Raw genomic sequence first — 16972 nt, 5'->3', positions numbered from 1 at the left:
ATATTAGGAATAGTTGCAGGCTGGGGAGAGGCTCTAGAAAATCTCAATCTGGGGAACTTCAATGCTGCCCAACTGTAGGCCTCTTCGAGTCCAATGCTTGCCACTTTAATTTGAGGTGTCTCCTCAGCCAAGGCATTTTGATGAAATGTGTTCTATCAGACAGCTTGTCGTAGAAGGATGTAAGCTTCGGAATACATACTTTAAGGCTTGAGAGGTCCCTCAGTAGAATAAAGAAATCTCTTCACTTCAAGAGGATGGTCCAGATATGTCCTGCGGCTTCTAAAATCGCTTTTGATTTAATGCAGAGCTCGGCATAAAATCTACCAGTGCAGTCAAGCATCGCCCCTTTTATTTTCTTACTGCAATGAAAACTCCGAACCTCAGACACATTCCCCTACCATACTCTTTTTGAACTTCTGGGGCCTGTCTACTGATATTCTGAGCTCATTTGGTTTTATGAATTTCTTCTCAATAGCCTTGCACACTGTGGCCACACATCATCTTTGAGAAAGAGCTTTAAATCATCCATCTTTGCCACCACTTTGTCAAGATATAGGTGCTTTGTCTGCAAATGAAATTGTGCAGCATTTACTACTTCAGGTACTGCATGCTATAGGTGCAAGCAACACAGAAAAGCAATGGCACAGACTACTGTAGCCTCCATGCAAATAAAAAAGGTACCAATGAGCAGTGATGCCTTGCTAACAGAATACATTTACTCTCAAAGTGGTCTTCAGCAGCGGAGAGATAGTGGGGGTCGTCAGGTTTGATTTCATGAGGGACTGACTTGTATCTCTCATTTTAACAATAACCTTCTCCTACAGCAACAAAAGAGAGAAAGCATTCTCTTGAGGAAAAGAACTTAAGGCATACAGTGTTGCAGCATGTGAATTGCCTCGCATATATTTCTCTAACTGCACTTCCTAAAAAAGCATCCGTGCCTACTCATTTCTCTTTGCATTACCACCCTCTCTCCCCCCCCGCCCCCCCCCCCCCCCCCCATTCCCAGCCGCACTTTCCTGAGCACTGCTCCCGGTGCAGTCCTCACACCCCTATAGGGACAGCAAGGTTTCTAACCCCTCCTTTATGCTAAAAAAATGCCTTTTTATATCCTGAAAAGCAATCCCACAATGTCTGGACAGCCAGAAATTCAGTAAATACTCGTTTTACTCATCTTTGCACCTTAGTAATGTATAAGAAAGCTTTTTTTTTATTTATTTATTTGTTTTTTGTTTTTTTTTGTTTTTTTGCTGTTCACATATTAGTTGCATAAAAGGTGGCATATGGCCAGAAAATTTTGTTAAAAATTGGCTATAGTGCATGCTACCTTTCTCTTTCATAAGTCTTTTGCAAACTGAAGTGGTGGACCACTTTAACTTATTCCTCATTGCATTATGCCATCATTGTGCAATTAAAAAAGTGTCCACTTAGATATATTCACAAGTGCTGTTTGATAAATAATTGTCTTTAAACTCTGAGGTTGTGTGAAAGAGATACTAAATGGAAGTAAAAATAGTGCAGCACATATATAACTTTATATGTGTTTGTAAGTGTAAGGTATAGCCAAATAAAAATGTAAATAATTTCTGGACTGCAAGCAATCAATGTAGCGAATGACAAACATTTACTCAAGGCAATGAAAGTTATTAAAGCATTTCAATGTTTTTATGAACAAAAATAAATGCAGTGTGTGAATATATAACAAACAAATTTGTGATGGCAGTCAGCAGTCTGTTTCAGGCTACAGCTCCAGTTAAAAATCACAATTCACACATATGACGGATGCAAAGCTTGTTGCTGTGAAAGAAATGCAGAAGACGTAAGACGCTGTTTATTACATATTACACATGCGAAGGCATGGCAAGCTGAAATGGTCCATGCGTTGCATTAGAACAAGCACTAAGTCATTAAAAGATGCATGCATCACATGGATCTCAATTTGACAGCAAACATATGCTGACACTTACAAAACATACAATGCCATTACTCTTCATGTGATATACGCTGCAATATTTTCATGTTTTCTAAAGGCTACGCACAGTTCTGTACTACTTAAAAAGTACACATCTTATGTTGCTCCTATAGTTACCCATATATAACATGACCTCTTTAGTAACAATGTACAACATTTCTTCTTGTTAGCCTGAAATCCTGAGGCAGAATGTTCTGAAATCCGATTGTATTAATCGCGACTTTATGATATGCTCCATCAACTTTATTTGAGGTATGAAGGCATTATGCTCCAAGTGCAAGATGGGGATTTGATTTATTAAACTTAATCTAAAACAAGCCCTGATCAATGTGAAATGACTTACATAGTTTTATAATAATCATAGCCCAAATGAGAATAGAATATTCATTAGGCACCTAATTGTTTTTGGCAACAGGGTAACCAAAACAGTAAGAGGTCATCCTTTAATACTACAGCTTATTTAGTTTTTTTTTTCCTAATCAACATATCACTCCCAGCATCACAATGCTGACCTAAAAAATTTGTAGAGTCGAATGACCTAGTACGTATCTCTATTCCCTTTGACCTCAAAGCTTTTTTTTTTTTTTGCCCCCTACAGTCATCGACTAGCTAGCTATTGCAGCTAGGATGTGCTTATAATAGCGCCGGCGCCGCGGTGTTGCCGGCCGGCATCATATGCATTCGCCGGCGCATTAGTTTGGAGTGAGGAAATTAGGCCCTTTTTAGCCAATATGAGCGGTCACCGAGCGCATTTCTGGTTAAAACAATTCATAATGAACTATTTCGCTTAGAAAAAGACCGAATTATATCGGGACGCATGGCAACGGGACGGACGACAATTGCCGACAGCCTGCGCGCCTGAATGACGTCGCACCTAGAAAGCTATTTTGCAAGGAAACGTTTTGCAAATATACGAAATGTGCAGAAGAGCGGAATCACCGCAAACATGGTACGTGTGCAGTTGTCACTGGAAAATTCGCCCGGCCGGCCTACGAACCGGTCAGACTGCGTTGGCGAACCTCGATTGTTTTTGTCGCCGAAAGGTCTCACACAGATCTAGATAAAGGAAAAGCAATTAAACTGTGATTTCCCCCGGCAATTCGTGTGGTGTGACAAGCTGGTTCGGAAACCTCTTCGCGGCTCGAAGCGTGCATATGTTATTTGACGTCGCTGCCGTTTCCACGGTGTCCGCACTGCATGCAAGCTAGGCCTCGTGCCTCTCCGCCGACGGCCATCGGCTGGGCAGCTGCCGTTTGCTTGCGGCGCGCCGCCGACACCGCCGGCCATGCCGCCGGGTCGCGCCTCTGAAAAGCATGGGGAATCAAGGGACAGTCTAGGGAAAACACGTGCGCCCTACATCCGGACATGACATCATAAAATATCACGTGACCCATGACGTTATTTGTGATGTCATATATGACGTCACAAATTTTGGACCAATCAGCGTTTCCAGCCGAGCTACCCCTAAACGCTTGTTCAAAAAGGGGCAGATGGTTCAAGACTGCTGGAGTTTAAAACTATAGTTGGGAGCGCACAGTGCACTGTAAATACAAAATCACCCTATTAGGTGTTTTCGCATATCTATAGCTAACACCCATACACCCTCAAAAAAAAAAGTGGCTTCGAGTGCCAGTACCCCCTCAAAGAGTGCTTCGGTTGTCATAACACTCTTCTATGGGGGCTAATGTACTGGGGTGTTTTATCAGGTTTATAACGCATTGCAGGTTGTTAGCAACAGCCATACACTCTAACACCCTTCGCAAAAAAATTGCCCGTGTATTCCTTCCATATTGTCGCAATATGTAGGTTATACTTCCTATAGCTTGCGGCAATATATTACATTCCTTTATTAGGCATCGCATTGTCCACTATGCATTCTTTAATACTTTTCCTGCGTGCACATTTGCAATTAAGTTCAATAGTATATCAGACAACCATCTGTCACGTCAAACCACCACATGAAGCTACCAGGCTGAAGTTGCATGCCACTATGATATTTTCAATGCCCCGCATCAAATATTTTCTGAAATTCAAATGAGCATGTGATGAAAAAATGTCCCAGCTTCACACAAAATGAAACTGAAAGTCTTTTATTCAGTGTCGGGGACAAAAACGGACAAAAACCAGATCAGAAGAGCCCTGTATACATGGACTCGACAGCACCGGGTCGAGTAAGCGTCGAGTAAGTGAAGTCACAATTACTCGACCCGATTGGTGTCTACACGAACTCGCTTTCTAGCGAGTAAGTATCGCAGCGGCGCGTAGCGTCGAGATTTGTAGTTATTGTGCAAGTTTCTTACTCGTATTTGATTCCGTTGCCTTTTACTATTGAGAGCTTCGATTATTCTTTTTTATCGTTGATGAGGGCTAAAAAGCATTCAACTTCGCTGACGCTCATCGCCGCTCCGGTTGCTTTTTAATCCCAGAGTTCGCCATAACTCGACTCGCTGACTCGACAGCGTCTACATGTTTTTAGACAAGCGGGTCAAGCGAGTTAACCTACCCCCTGCAAGCGAGTTAACGCGACCCGCTCCGCGGCTATTTTACTCGACCCGACTGGGTATACATGAACCCGACAACTGGTTTTTTACTCGACAGGCTTACTCGACCCGACTCTGTCGAGTCCATGTATACAGGGCTAAGGACGTGTCAGGAGACGGCTGTTTTGTTCCCCTGATCGCCGGCCAAGCGGCCACTCGCGGGTGTGTGTGTTTGTGCGCGCTTGTGTGTGTGTGTATGTTTACGCGCCGCAGTGCCCTTTTCGGAAATGGCACGGCTGCTTCTTGCCACTGCCGGCCAGTCGACCAACGGCTCGTCGCCCCTCAAAGCGTCCCGATCCACTGGCGTCGTTGAGGACACAGCGATGGGCCTAACAAGACTCGGACGCCCGCCTGCCCTGAAATCCGAGCTTACGAGGGGGCTGCGGACCAGCACCGGGGACGCGAGGAGTGAGTGAGGAGGATTCCTCTGTTACCGACACCGCCGAACGAGCGCCGCGACTGCCAGGCTCCAAGGGCCCACGCAAGCGTGGGGCCCCCCTAAAAAAAAGGGAAAGAAGGGAAGGCCTGGAGAGAGGAACACGGCCAACCGTCGTCGAAAGACAGTGGCTTGCAAGACGCCGAACGAAACGGTCGTCAGTTTGAATTTGTGTACAGTTTCTTTCATATGTAGCCATTAAATCAGTTTGTTAAGTTTCACCGGAGTTTTTTAAGTTTCACCGACTTCTACTCTCAGTTTTCACTGAGAGTAGAAGTCGAAAGTCGGGAGAATTTAAATGCATTACAATGCATGGACCTCAAGCAGCAACCTAGAGAAGAACTTAAAGGCAATTTGAGGCTGCATGGGAAAACGCATGACAGGCATGTCCGATCGGCTGCGATGCTACATCAAAACGCTACCCCATTGACCTGCTTTTTCTGCGGTTCCAACGAGCACGAAACGCAGAGCTGTGACGCCGCAAAATCTTTGGAAGAGAAGAAACAACTTCTGCGGTCGTCCGGCCGATGCTTCAAGTGCACTAAAGCTGGACACCAGTCACGAGCATGCCGCGTAAGCTTGCAGTGCAACAAATGTCGCAAGATGCATGCCAGCACGATGTGCGACCCTTCGTACACCGGAAACAGGCCACCTGAGCCGAACCGCACCGTAACGAACGCGCAAGTAAGCCTCGAAACTACTACGACGGGAAACGGCTCTACTTCCAGAAAAACCGTTTTGCTGCAGACCGCAACTGCATTATGTAGTGGAGAGGCTGGTAAGGCTCAGGTACGAGTTCTGTTCGACGGGGGAAGTCAGCGCTCCTACATCACAGCTGACACCTCGCGGAAACTGGGATGTACGCTTCTCGGGCATGAGAGGTTGACCGTCGGGGTGTTCGGAGGCCACCAAGCCGAACGCGAGTTCCGAAGAGTAAAGGTTACACTAAAGACTAACCGCGGAGACGATCGGGAACTCGAAGTACTGGAAACAGATACCATCTGCGATCAACCTATTCCCTCACCACCAGAGAGAATAATGAAACGACTAAAGTCCCTTGGTTACGAACCGGCCGAATTCTCAAACAACGGGACAGAATGTGTTGATCTGCTTATCGGATCTGACCACATATGGGACCTTACCACAGGTAGATCGGTCAAATTAGAAAACCGACTGAGAGCAGTGGGAACATCAGCGGGCTGGACTGTTCAAGGGCCCATTGAGGACGATGCCGAGCAGACCCACTGCTTCCAAACCGTGACACTACGAACATCTGTAATCGAGAGGCAGACGACAGATATTCTGACCAAATTCTGGGATTTGGAATCGATTGGAGTAAAGGAGGTCGAGGAGAACGACGAAATCTGTCAAGCTTTAGAGTTCTTTGAGGACAACATCAAGCGAGTCGGTAACCGCTATGAGGTTGCATTGCCTTGGAAATCCGAGATTTCGCTCGAGGATAACCGAGAAATTGCTCTGAAGCGCCTCAATCAATTGGCGAACCGACTCAAAAGAGCTCCTGACCTTCTCGAAGAATACGACGCGGTGATCAGGCAGTACGGCATTCTAGACATGGCAGAACGGGTAGAAGAAAAGGCCGACCGCAACCACTGCGTTTACCACATGCCTCATCAAGCAGTGCTCCGTGATTCCAGAAAATTGAGAGTTGTATTTGACGCTTCTTCCCACGCTAAAAGTACAAGAATCCTTAATGACAACCTTGAAACAGGACCCAACTTAACGGCAGACCTCGTCGGGCTTTTGCTCAATTTTCGCAAGTATCGAGTTGCGCTTGTGGCGGACATTGAGCAGGCCTTTCTGCAAATTGGAGTGCGAGAGCAAGACAGAGACGCTCTGCGATTTTTTTGGTTCCGAGAGACTCCTCAGGCCGGTGCTTCGTTGCCTCCCATTGAAACGTGGCGCATGAAGCGAGTACCGTTTGGAACCACCGCAAGCCCGTTTCTGCTCTCCGCTACCCTTCAGCACCACTTGAAAGCTTGCGAGGAAGAGTTTCCCCGCACTGCCAGCCAGCTACAGCAGAGCCTTTATGTAGACGACCTGCTAACCGGTGCAGATGACGAAGAGGCGGCTCTGAAGCTCTACAACGAAGCCAACGCGATCTTCCACTCCGCCTCGATGAAGTTGCACAAGTGGTCGTCGAATAACGAGAGGCTACGCCGGCTATTTGGGCAAGACGGCAGCGAAAATAAGTCTCTAGGATTCCTCTCAGGGGTGCTGAAAGTGCTGGGACTGACCTGGGACCCCATTACCGACCGCCTGACATTTGCGCCATGTGTCGCAAGCTCCAAAACAATGGAGACAGACACCAAACGTTCCATGCTGCAAACTACCGCACGGATCTATGACCCACTGGGATGGCTGTCACCCTTTATCGTACGGGCTAAGATCCTGTTTCAGCAGCTGTGGCGCCAGAACGTCGAATGGGACGATGCCCTACCAAACGACATAGCTGAAGGCTGGAAAACCTGGTATTGTGAATTGAAACATCTTCCCGAGATACAGGTAACAAGGTACTACGGAGCGGACTTCAGTGGGCCGGCTACAAAAACGCACCTGCACATCTTCGCAGACGCCAGTCCCGCGGCCAATGGGGCAGTCGCCTACCTCACCATTGCTTCGGAAGACGGCCTAACTTCAACGATTGTAATGAGCAAATCGAGGGTGGCTCCACTTAAAGAACTCACGCTAGCAAGGCTGGAGTTGATGGCATGTTTGCTTGCAACTCGATTGTGCAGCTACATAGTAAAGACTCTCGGGAAGCACCCTGATTGCGTTACTCTTTGGACCGATTCCGCGATCGCTCTCCATTGGATTCGAGGTGACACTGAGCGCTGGCAGCAGTTTGTGCGAAATCGCGTCCGTGAGATACAGCAAAGCACCGGATGCTATGAATGGAGGCACTGCCCGGGGAAAGAGAACCCTGCGGATCTCCTGACGCGTGGCGTCACAGTTTCCCGCCTTGTGACTAGTGAGATATGGTGGACGGGACCCAAGTGGCTCTGCGCACATGAAAGCGAGTGGCCAAATGGACTGGTGCAGGCAACCTTCACGGACAAGGAATTAGAGAGCAGGCAGCCAACCAAGGCACTGCCGGCCATGACATCTCAGGTGACCGCGCCTGCATTAATGAACGTTAGCAGCTACAGCTCTTTCACGAGACTGATTAGAGTCACGGCTTGGGTGCTTCGTTTCATCTTTAAGGCAAGACGACGAAGCGATGAAGCCGGACCCCTCACCCCCGAAGAGCTAGATCGGGCCGAACTATTTTGGATACGGAATGAGCAGAGAGAAGGCTTTTCAAAGGAACTGCACAGCATTCGAAATCAGAAAGCGGTGCCCAACGACTCTCCGCTCAGAAATGCTTCTCTTGTGGTGGACGAAAACGGAGTTCTGAGGATTGACGGACGGCTACAACGGAGCCACTTGAGCTATGACTCCAAACATCCTGTCGTCATACCAAAGGGAAGCCACCTAGCGAAGCTGCTCGCCCACTACTGCCACCTCAAAGTGTTGCACGGAGGGATACGCCACACGCTTACGCAGCTCAGAGAAAGATATCACGTGATCGGAGCAAGGCAGCTGGTGAAAAGAGTTGTAAAAGAATGCATAACGTGCCAGCGGTTCAACGTACAGCCGGCAAACGAAGTAACAGCACCGCTGCCAACAGACCGCATAACAGAAGCCCAACCCTTTCAGGTGACGGGCGTCGACTTTGCCGGACCACTTGTCGTCAAGGGGCTCTCGCCTACGAAGTGCTATGTAGCGCTGTTCACCTGCGCGGTGACTCGAGCCATCCATCTGGAGCTGGTTGCCGACATGTCGGCAGGCTCGTTTCTGCTCGCGTTTCGCCGGTTCGCTGCCAGACGAGGACTCCCGAGCACCATCTACAGTGATAATGCCCTCACGTTCAAGAAGGTCAACAGGGATTTGGGCTGCCTCTGGGATGTGATGCGAGGTGACCCGGTACAAGATCACCTTATGAACTCGCGGGTTCAATGGAAATTTATTGTGGAACGCGGACCATGGTGGGGCGGCTTCTACGAGCGTCTTGTCGGACTAACGAAGCAAGCTTTAAAGAAGACGCTAGGAACGAGCTACTTGACGTTCGAGGAAATGTCAACTACGCTGGCTGAAGTGGAAGCGGTGCTGAACTCCCGACCACTTACTCATGTTTACACAGAGCCGAACGAACCTGAACCGCTCTGTCCCGCTATGTTTCTTACCGGAAGACGGCTTACCTCTCTTCCGGAGCTGCATAGAAAGGAAATCTCTGCCCTGTCCTGTAACCACCTGCGACAAATGATTTCAACTCGCAACAAAGCATTGCAAGGGTTCTGGAGACGCTGGTGCACTGAGTACTTAAAGGAGCTACAGCTGACCCATTCCAAAGGAGCTCAACGGGGAAAGCAAGTTAAAATTGGAGACGTGGTCCTCCTGAAAGAAGCCCTACAGCCGCGGCAAATGTGGAAGCTGGGAATAATTGAAAGGGCATTCACGGGAAGAGACAACCGAACAAGAGCTTTTGAAGTCCGACTGCCAGGGGGGACCAGACTTCGCCGTCCAATTCAGTTGCTCTACCCTCTGGAACTCTCCGACTAACAAATGACTTCGTCATTTCGGGGGGGAATGTGTCGGGGACAAAAACGGACAAAAACCAGATCAGAAGGACGTGTCAGGAGACGGCTGTTTTGTTCCCCTGATCGCCGGCCAAGCGGCCACTCGCGGGTGTGTGTGTTTGTGCGCGCTTGTGTGTGTGTGTATGTTTACGCGCCGCAGTGCCCTTTTCGGAAATGGCACGGCTGCTTCTTGCCACTGCCGGCCAGTCGACCAACGGCTCGTCGCCCCTCAAAGCGTCCCGATCCACTGGCGTCGTTGAGGGCACAGCGATGGGCCTAACAAGACTCGGACGCCCGCCTGCCCTGAAATCCGAGCTTACGAGGGGGCTGCGGACCAGCACCGGGGACGCGAGGAGTGAGTGAGGAGGATTCCTCTGTTACCGACACCGCCGAACGAGCGCCGCGACTGCCAGGCTCCAAGGGCCCACGCAAGCGTGGGGCCCCCCTAAAAAAAAGGGAAAGAAGGGAAGGCCTGGAGAGAGGAACACGGCCAACCGTCGTCGAAAGACAGTGGCTTGCAAGACGCCGAACGAAACGGTCGTCAGTTTGAATTTGTGTACAGTTTCTTTCATATGTAGCCATTAAATCAGTTTGTTAAGTTTCACCGGAGTTTTATTCTGTGACCAAATTATCTCAACGCAGACACGACGACCACAACGATTAATACGACTGACATTCAGTACTTGCAGGAAGTTCGACTTTTGCAATGAAACAAGGCTGTGGCTAAAGGTACGTCCGACGGACCCGATCAGTGGTCTTAAAGGTACGTCCGACGGACCCGGTGCGTTTTTCTTCGGGATCCGTCGGACGGGTCGGACGGATACGGGAAATATTTTTCAGAGGTACGGCGGACGGACCCGATCGGTAGGGTTCTTCCGACGGACCCAACGCATTTTTCTCCGATATGGGCCTTGGGATCCGTCGGGAAAGCCGGACGGATCCGAGATCCCCAGATGTGGTTGTAGCAACAACATGGTAGCCATATGTAGCCAAATCGAAGTTGGTGTGAGGTGTACGCATGGTGTACATACGTACGAGGTGCAAGAAGTATGTATACATACTGCATGCGTGAAATGTGAAATTACAAAGAATAGTACAGTGGCAATAATAGTACCTAGAATGGGTGATATACTACGTGATGGCATGATGATAGGTTTACGTGAGTTGGACCGCGGCAGGGTGGCAAGCAGTAATCGCGGTGTTGACGGCCAGCCCGCGGCCCGCACGCCCGCTCATTTGGTCCTCGTTATCATGTGGATTAACGTCTACGACGGTCGTTATGTAGTTTTGATTCTTCAAAGTTTCCTCACTTCCATATGTGATGAGATGCGTCACGTAACGCATTGCTTTCTGCTCGCATTGAGGTTTGGTGCTGCAAGTTCTACGTAGTACAAGCGGCGCTGAAAAAGCTGGGCACCGCCGGCGTGTCTCTAGCCCAAGCATCGCGTCATTCGTGTTTGTTGTACAACTGGAGGTGTGGTTTGTGCTTACCGTGAGATGCTGTGATTACGGATTACGTCCTACTAGAGTGCTGTGTGAGACTACGAAGAGTGCTGTGATGAGTGCGCCGATGCCCGGACGGACATCAGTGTGTCCGTTCATGATCGGCGATGTTGCACGTGCATGTCAGTGTTTATTAGGTGCAGTAGTAATTTATTTACACGCGCTGTGCAACAATCAGACGAAAATAAGTCATCGACAATTTGTTAGCCTGTACTACAGAGCTCAAAACTCGGAAAATGGGAATGCACATGATGCAGTTTTCGCATGTTGGAGTGGACCGAAAAATAAGTGCCCAGCCCACACCGCCGGGATGCGCATTCCTACAGGTGAAATGGTTCAGGTTTCTGTAAAATAGCTGCCTGGCACAGCACTTTTCGAAATTTTCAGGCTTTGTACTATTGTTGAAGGCCACTTTATCATTAATAAAGGAACGAATATGCTTTATGTGTTAATGACTAGTGTTTTTTCAACATATTATGTTCATTTTTTTTCGCTTTTCCTTAATTTCCTTTGTTTTTCATGCTAGAAAAACACAAATAGTACACTTTTAAACTTGTCAGTCCAAAGCTGAACATGAATATCTGCCATGCATGTGACAGCTTTAATGCTAGAAAGGTTGACATGTATAGCATGTACGTACACGCTGCGACATCTTAGTGGCACGTTCGGCTACTTGCCCCAAGGTCGTGATGTTTAATACCAGTGATGGCAGTCGCACTTTGGTGCAGGTGAAATGCAAATGCTTCTGTTTTCTGCAAGATGTCAATGCAAAGTACAAAGCCTGGGCAGTCAAATTAGTCTGGAGCTCTCCACTACGGTATTCTTCATAGCTACATATGTCACTTTAGGATGTGAAACCCTACATGCCACAGGTAGGCTGCATTGTTTTTTTAGATTTTGTAACCTCTCATCAATGTTTTGCAACATTTGGCTAATTTTAGTTCCCAAACAGTTGCTAAAGATGAAACTGAAGCAGTTCTTGGCATGGTTTGCTGCTTAGATTAATTTTCTAATTGCAGTTCTTTGAAACTTGCATCAATGCTGGACTGTTCAAATAGCAAGCAGTTGAATTACAGAAATGATGTGGGTCATGCATTTCAGTTCTGACAAGTGGAAAGTAATGGTCCCCTCCTTGCATGCATAGGTGCCTTTAGACAAATACATACTCGGGTGTGTGATTGTGACGCATATCAAGGGTCAACAGAAAGCCATGTGGAGCCAGTGTGATATTCTTCATGAAGGCTAAAGTAAAATTGTACAACAGCTGCTGTACCATGCAGAAAAAAATTGATCATTTAGTGTATGATTAACTGACCATGAATAGCACCTTACTCAGAGTATGATGTGATATATATCTGGTTTAGCATCCCAAAATAACTACGGCTATGAGGAACACAATAGTTGAGGGCTCCGGTATAATTTCGACCACCTGGGGTTCTTTTACATGCACTGACACCACACGGTGCATGACAGACTATTGTTTCGCCTCTATTGAAATGCCTCTGCTGTGGCTGGAACCAAATCTGCATCTTTGGGTTCAGCAGCCAAGCACTCTAACTACTGAGCCAGCACAACGGGGCCAAGTATCAAAATGCATGCCATTACATTTCCTTCTAGCCTGTGGTTTTCTTCACAGAACTAATGTATACAAGAAAAAGTAAATAGCAATAAAACATTAGTTTTATTGCACATTATATTCACATTTCAGCAAACATTCTCTAGGAAAAAATTTCTCATAATGTTTGCATGGAAACCATGAACATCTTACAAAAACAAAACAATGCACTTACTCCACTCCAATTATTAATGGGCAAGGTTGCATCTATGCTACTACACTGCACTTATCACAAAACCACAAGCCCCATCTGCTTTGGCCAATCACTTGATGAAACTAACGGAGACAGATGTCGCACACCACAGACTGGTCGTCTCGCAACATATCTCTGCATATGTTACATTTCAATTTCATGCCTTTCCACTTAGCTTCAACTGTTGCCAGCATTACTAGTTACCCATCTTTTCTGAAATTCCTTTTTTACGCTGTTGGGATCAGCATCCTTGTTAACGATGGTCTCTGGAATTTTCGATGCTATCATTTTCACATCTTCCTCATCTGGAAGAACGAAGGAAATGACAAGCGTTGAGCAGAAAAAAAATTAGGGAGGCTCCTAATCTCCACCTTTAAGGGTATGGTGTGCCAGCATTAATGGTTCTTGTCTGCAGATCCCACTGTGGATTCCCGTTAATTTACATGCCCTTTGCTACAAACATAATTACTAATTCCTTAATTCATGTCTCTGTTATCTCAGATATACTCATTAGCATACGGTCGTAGGCTGCCCTGTTAGGTGATAGACAACCTGGCATAGACCTCTGTAAGCCTCAACCTTTCTTAATTGGAGCTGAAACGTCGCAGAACATATTTCAAATATAACTTTGCAAGCTCGACTTAACAGCTCCTGCCATGTCGTGTGGCCTCGTGACATTTGGCTCGTGGCACTTTTGGCTTGTGCACAGGGGTCATCTGTTAAATACTGGTTAACATGCATGACAAATACATTTTCACACAAACTGGTGGCAAATGGTCAAGTGGTGCACTGCAGATTCTGAAATGTATACCTAATATGCATGCAAGGATCGCACCATCACATAACATGATCAAGAGTTCTATCAGTACCTGTAGTTACATAGCATTTCAATGCCCATTAAAGGACCACCTCAGACAATGGTTGTTGTTACCACAAGACCTATTCTAACAGCGTACTGACACCATTCCACTGAGCGATGGACATGTATATGCACACCCTAGATAGCTCATGATTGTGGATCTCATTTATTTCTACGACTTCCAAGGAGTTCCTGTCGTCAGAAACCCTACACTTTATGAAATCGGGACAGTTGTCTTGAAAGGTGATGAAAAGAAATAACTAGGTTACCTTGACGCAATGCTAAATTACAGAGGGTGAATATGCTGCATGAAGATACCAAGAAGCTTGTACAAAGAAAAGTGAGAGTGAAATGGCAGGATTTTTGAAACAATGAAATAAACTACAAACTATACTTGTCAAACCTGTCATTAAGGAATGGAAATCATGCAGTAATCAAAAACACAACATGGAGGCCATTTTAGGTCATCTTCACAAAACACATATCCACACTCACACACACAGCTTCATACTTATGAAAGAGGACAAACCAATATGCAAGGAGTGTGGAGATGAACTAACAATAAACCATATCTTACACGTGCGCCAGAGTCGAGAAAATAAGAGGAAACATTTTGTACAATTTTGCAACAGATCCTTTTCCATACCAGCATGATTCTAGGAGAGACGTGAAAATTTCCTGCATTTTTGGTTTCCTAAAATGTTCCTAAACAAGCTACATCCTAAAGAACATTTTAGTCATTACACACAAAATAAATACATTACACCTTGTTCTTGGTGCATGGCAGCATTAGTTGCTTATGCACCATAAAAATCAATACAATGCTGTAAGGTATACCTTGGTTAGCTATGTTATATGAGACAAGCTTTCGGTCTGGTGTGGTCCTTATTCACGTGACAGCGCTGTCATGAGGGTCTATGTCCCAGCGATCGGAAAGTGACCTATTCCAATAATTCTACAAACTGAAGGCGATTCTACAGATTTCTAAAGACTGGAGTGCTCAACTGTTTTATCAACGTCCGCCTGCTTTGACAGCCTGGAGTGAAACTGTTGAAGGGAATACATTTTTTAACATTTAACGCGTTTCTGAAGGCGTTGCTTTCAATTACGGGGCCCACAAAAAGCAGCTGAATGTCAAACGCCGCCTAGGTAGGCTTTCTAGCTAGACAGCGGTGTAACGTGGAAAATCGCTCCGCCGGTCCATCGCTGGCGCCGCTGACTTGACAGGCGAACTGTTCAAACTTATAGCTACAGACCACACCTGAAACACTGAATTGCGCATGATCAAGGCAGAATTTCTCTAACACTGAGCACTGGTAACTATCGATTTCGCGCCCAATATTGTGAAAATCTGTCCTCTCTTCGATCATTGATACGTCCACGGTTGAACATTTATGCGCCTCGGGGTAGGCCAGCCGTTGGAACATGGATGCGTGGTTGTAGCAACGATCACTTGCATGGCACACTCTGCAAAATTGCAAGAGTCAGCTTCTGCAACGAAATGTGCAGCGCACATTTTCTACCGCGTACCTAAGTCCGGCGATGCATGCATATCGATCCCGATCGTTTCAAAGCTGCGCGGCCGTTCAGTCGGGTCACGCTAACCTCGAGCATGCGGAGGTTTAAACTACATGTACGCAAAATTCAACGACAAGAAAAAGATGCAGGCTAAGCACAAAGAACATTGCTCTTCACATGGAAATCGGATCATTCGCGCTTCCGTCTTTCCGGTTGTGCACTCTTGCGGTGCGGTGCAGTAGGTCTTCGCCTCGACGAGTCGATGTGCAGCTCGCCGCAGTAGCAGCGCAGGCCTCTAGTAGATTCGGCATGTCTTCTGCCACGACTCTGAGGTAGAATTTAAACGAAGAATTTAGCTAGAAACATCCTGTTTCCTCGGTCTGCATGTGAGGAACAAGCATAATGCCATTTCACATACATACTTTGGACTGCTGAATGTTCTGCACGGCGAGGTGTGTGTGTGTTGTGCCAGCGCTAGATCTTCGGAGGTCGATGAATGCTAGGAATAGCTCGCTCGCATTACGGGCAGATCGAGGTGATAGTTTAGTGCGAAGCGAAAGCTGCTCGTGAATGTGCGTATCTCGATGCCAGCTGGTGGAGCTGGTGCAGTACGTAGCATCGCCTGCAGCTATGTGCGTGACAGCGATGCTTGCCGTACACAACCCTAAGTGAAGACCGTATTCTATGTTAGAACGGATGCACTCTTCGTAGCACCTCATCGAGAGTCCGGCTAGCTGATATCATAGAGGATAAGATCATTCACGCGTAGCAAGCGGAATGTGGCCGCGTTCGACGTGCATATAGCCATGAGCCTGTATATCGACGTCCGCCGTATCTTTACAAGAATCGAATGGATACGTCGGACGTACCTTTAGACACTTCGATGAAACAAATCGACAAGCAGTGCACTTCGGCTTGGACGCAGGAATGCCCAAAAATTGCTGCTCTAATAAGCAGCACAAAATACCCAGTCCATTGACATATGCAGGTTGGATATCTAGTAACCTCCTAATATGGCAACAATGACCTCTGTTGTGTCGATCACTCGAAGCAGCTGCTGCAGCTCCATGAAGAGAAACAGCTCCTCAGCTCCTTCAGTACTGTTCACAGAGTTCACAGCGCATAGTGTGGCAGTCTTTTCTTCTTGTCCCTCGGTAAAATCGTGTGAATATGCAGCTCAATAAATATGCACTGCACTTGTCAAAAATCAAATCAACAGCATTCCCATTAGTGCATTTAGGCTTTAACAATGCTCCTCTTGTGTACAGGTGTGCGCTGGGAATGCGCCTGTTCGGCTGCCACTGGTGGTTATCTCAGAACCAGATACAATGTAAAGCACTGTCATGGGTGTCGCAGAAAGAATGCAGCTGGTAGTCATGAATGAGGGAACTGTAAGCCCAGTACATTTGGATGCACAGAACATGGTATATTTAAGTTATGCCAGCTTCTATTTTGTTCAATAAAAAGGGAGCTAAGGTTATCTCATCAAAAGCACCTGTGATAGGAAAATTTCCTGCTGTCCACGACATTTCATTTGAAGCTCTTTATTTCATTGTTTAAAGCCATAGTTAAAAACGTAAATAACTGATGGCAGTCTATTAAACTAAGCAGAAAGAAAAAATACCAGTTGGATTTCTACCACACTTATAGCGTTCATATAATTTCAACTTGAAAGAATTATTGTTTTGCAGACATGCAT

General features: G+C 46.7%; 1 protein-coding gene and 1 long non-coding RNA gene across 2 annotated transcripts; one reads left to right on the top strand and one right to left on the bottom strand.

Annotated features, from left to right (window-relative positions):
* The first annotated feature begins 5551 nt into the window (after positions 1-5551).
* On the top strand, positions 5552-10295 carry LOC146186518 (uncharacterized). Its single transcript, XM_084608057.1, has 2 exons — positions 5552-8924; positions 10228-10295. The coding sequence occupies exons 1-2, from the start codon at positions 5552-5554 to the stop codon at positions 10293-10295; spliced, it is 3441 nt and encodes a 1146-aa protein (XP_084464183.1).
* A 2455-nt stretch (positions 10296-12750) lies between these two features.
* LOC146186517 (uncharacterized) lies at positions 12751-16140 on the bottom strand. Its single transcript, XR_014708126.1, has 2 exons — positions 15696-16140; positions 12751-15600 (listed from the first exon to the last, which is right to left on the bottom strand). It is a non-coding gene; the product is annotated as an uncharacterized LOC146186517 (long non-coding RNA).
* Positions 16141-16972: the final 832 nt, after the last annotated feature.

The sequence above is a fragment of the Amblyomma maculatum genome, chromosome 6, assembly GCF_055883805.1.
Source record: "Amblyomma maculatum isolate TAMU_Amacu chromosome 6, ASM5588380v1, whole genome shotgun sequence".
Classification (NCBI taxonomy): domain Eukaryota; kingdom Metazoa; phylum Arthropoda; class Arachnida; order Ixodida; family Ixodidae; genus Amblyomma; species Amblyomma maculatum.
The sequence above is the reverse complement of the archived record's forward strand: the minus strand, read 5'-3'. Positions and strand labels throughout refer to the sequence as shown.

Excerpts from the sequence above, each read along its gene's own strand:
- LOC146186518 (XM_084608057.1), top strand. The coding sequence starts at position 5,552 with ATGCATGCCAGCACGATGTGCGACCCTTCGTACACCGGAAACAGGCCA. Across the intron at positions 8,925-10,227 it reads CCTCTGGGATGTGATGCGAG|ACACGACGACCACAACGATT; the intron begins GTGACCCGGTAC and ends ATCTCAACGCAG.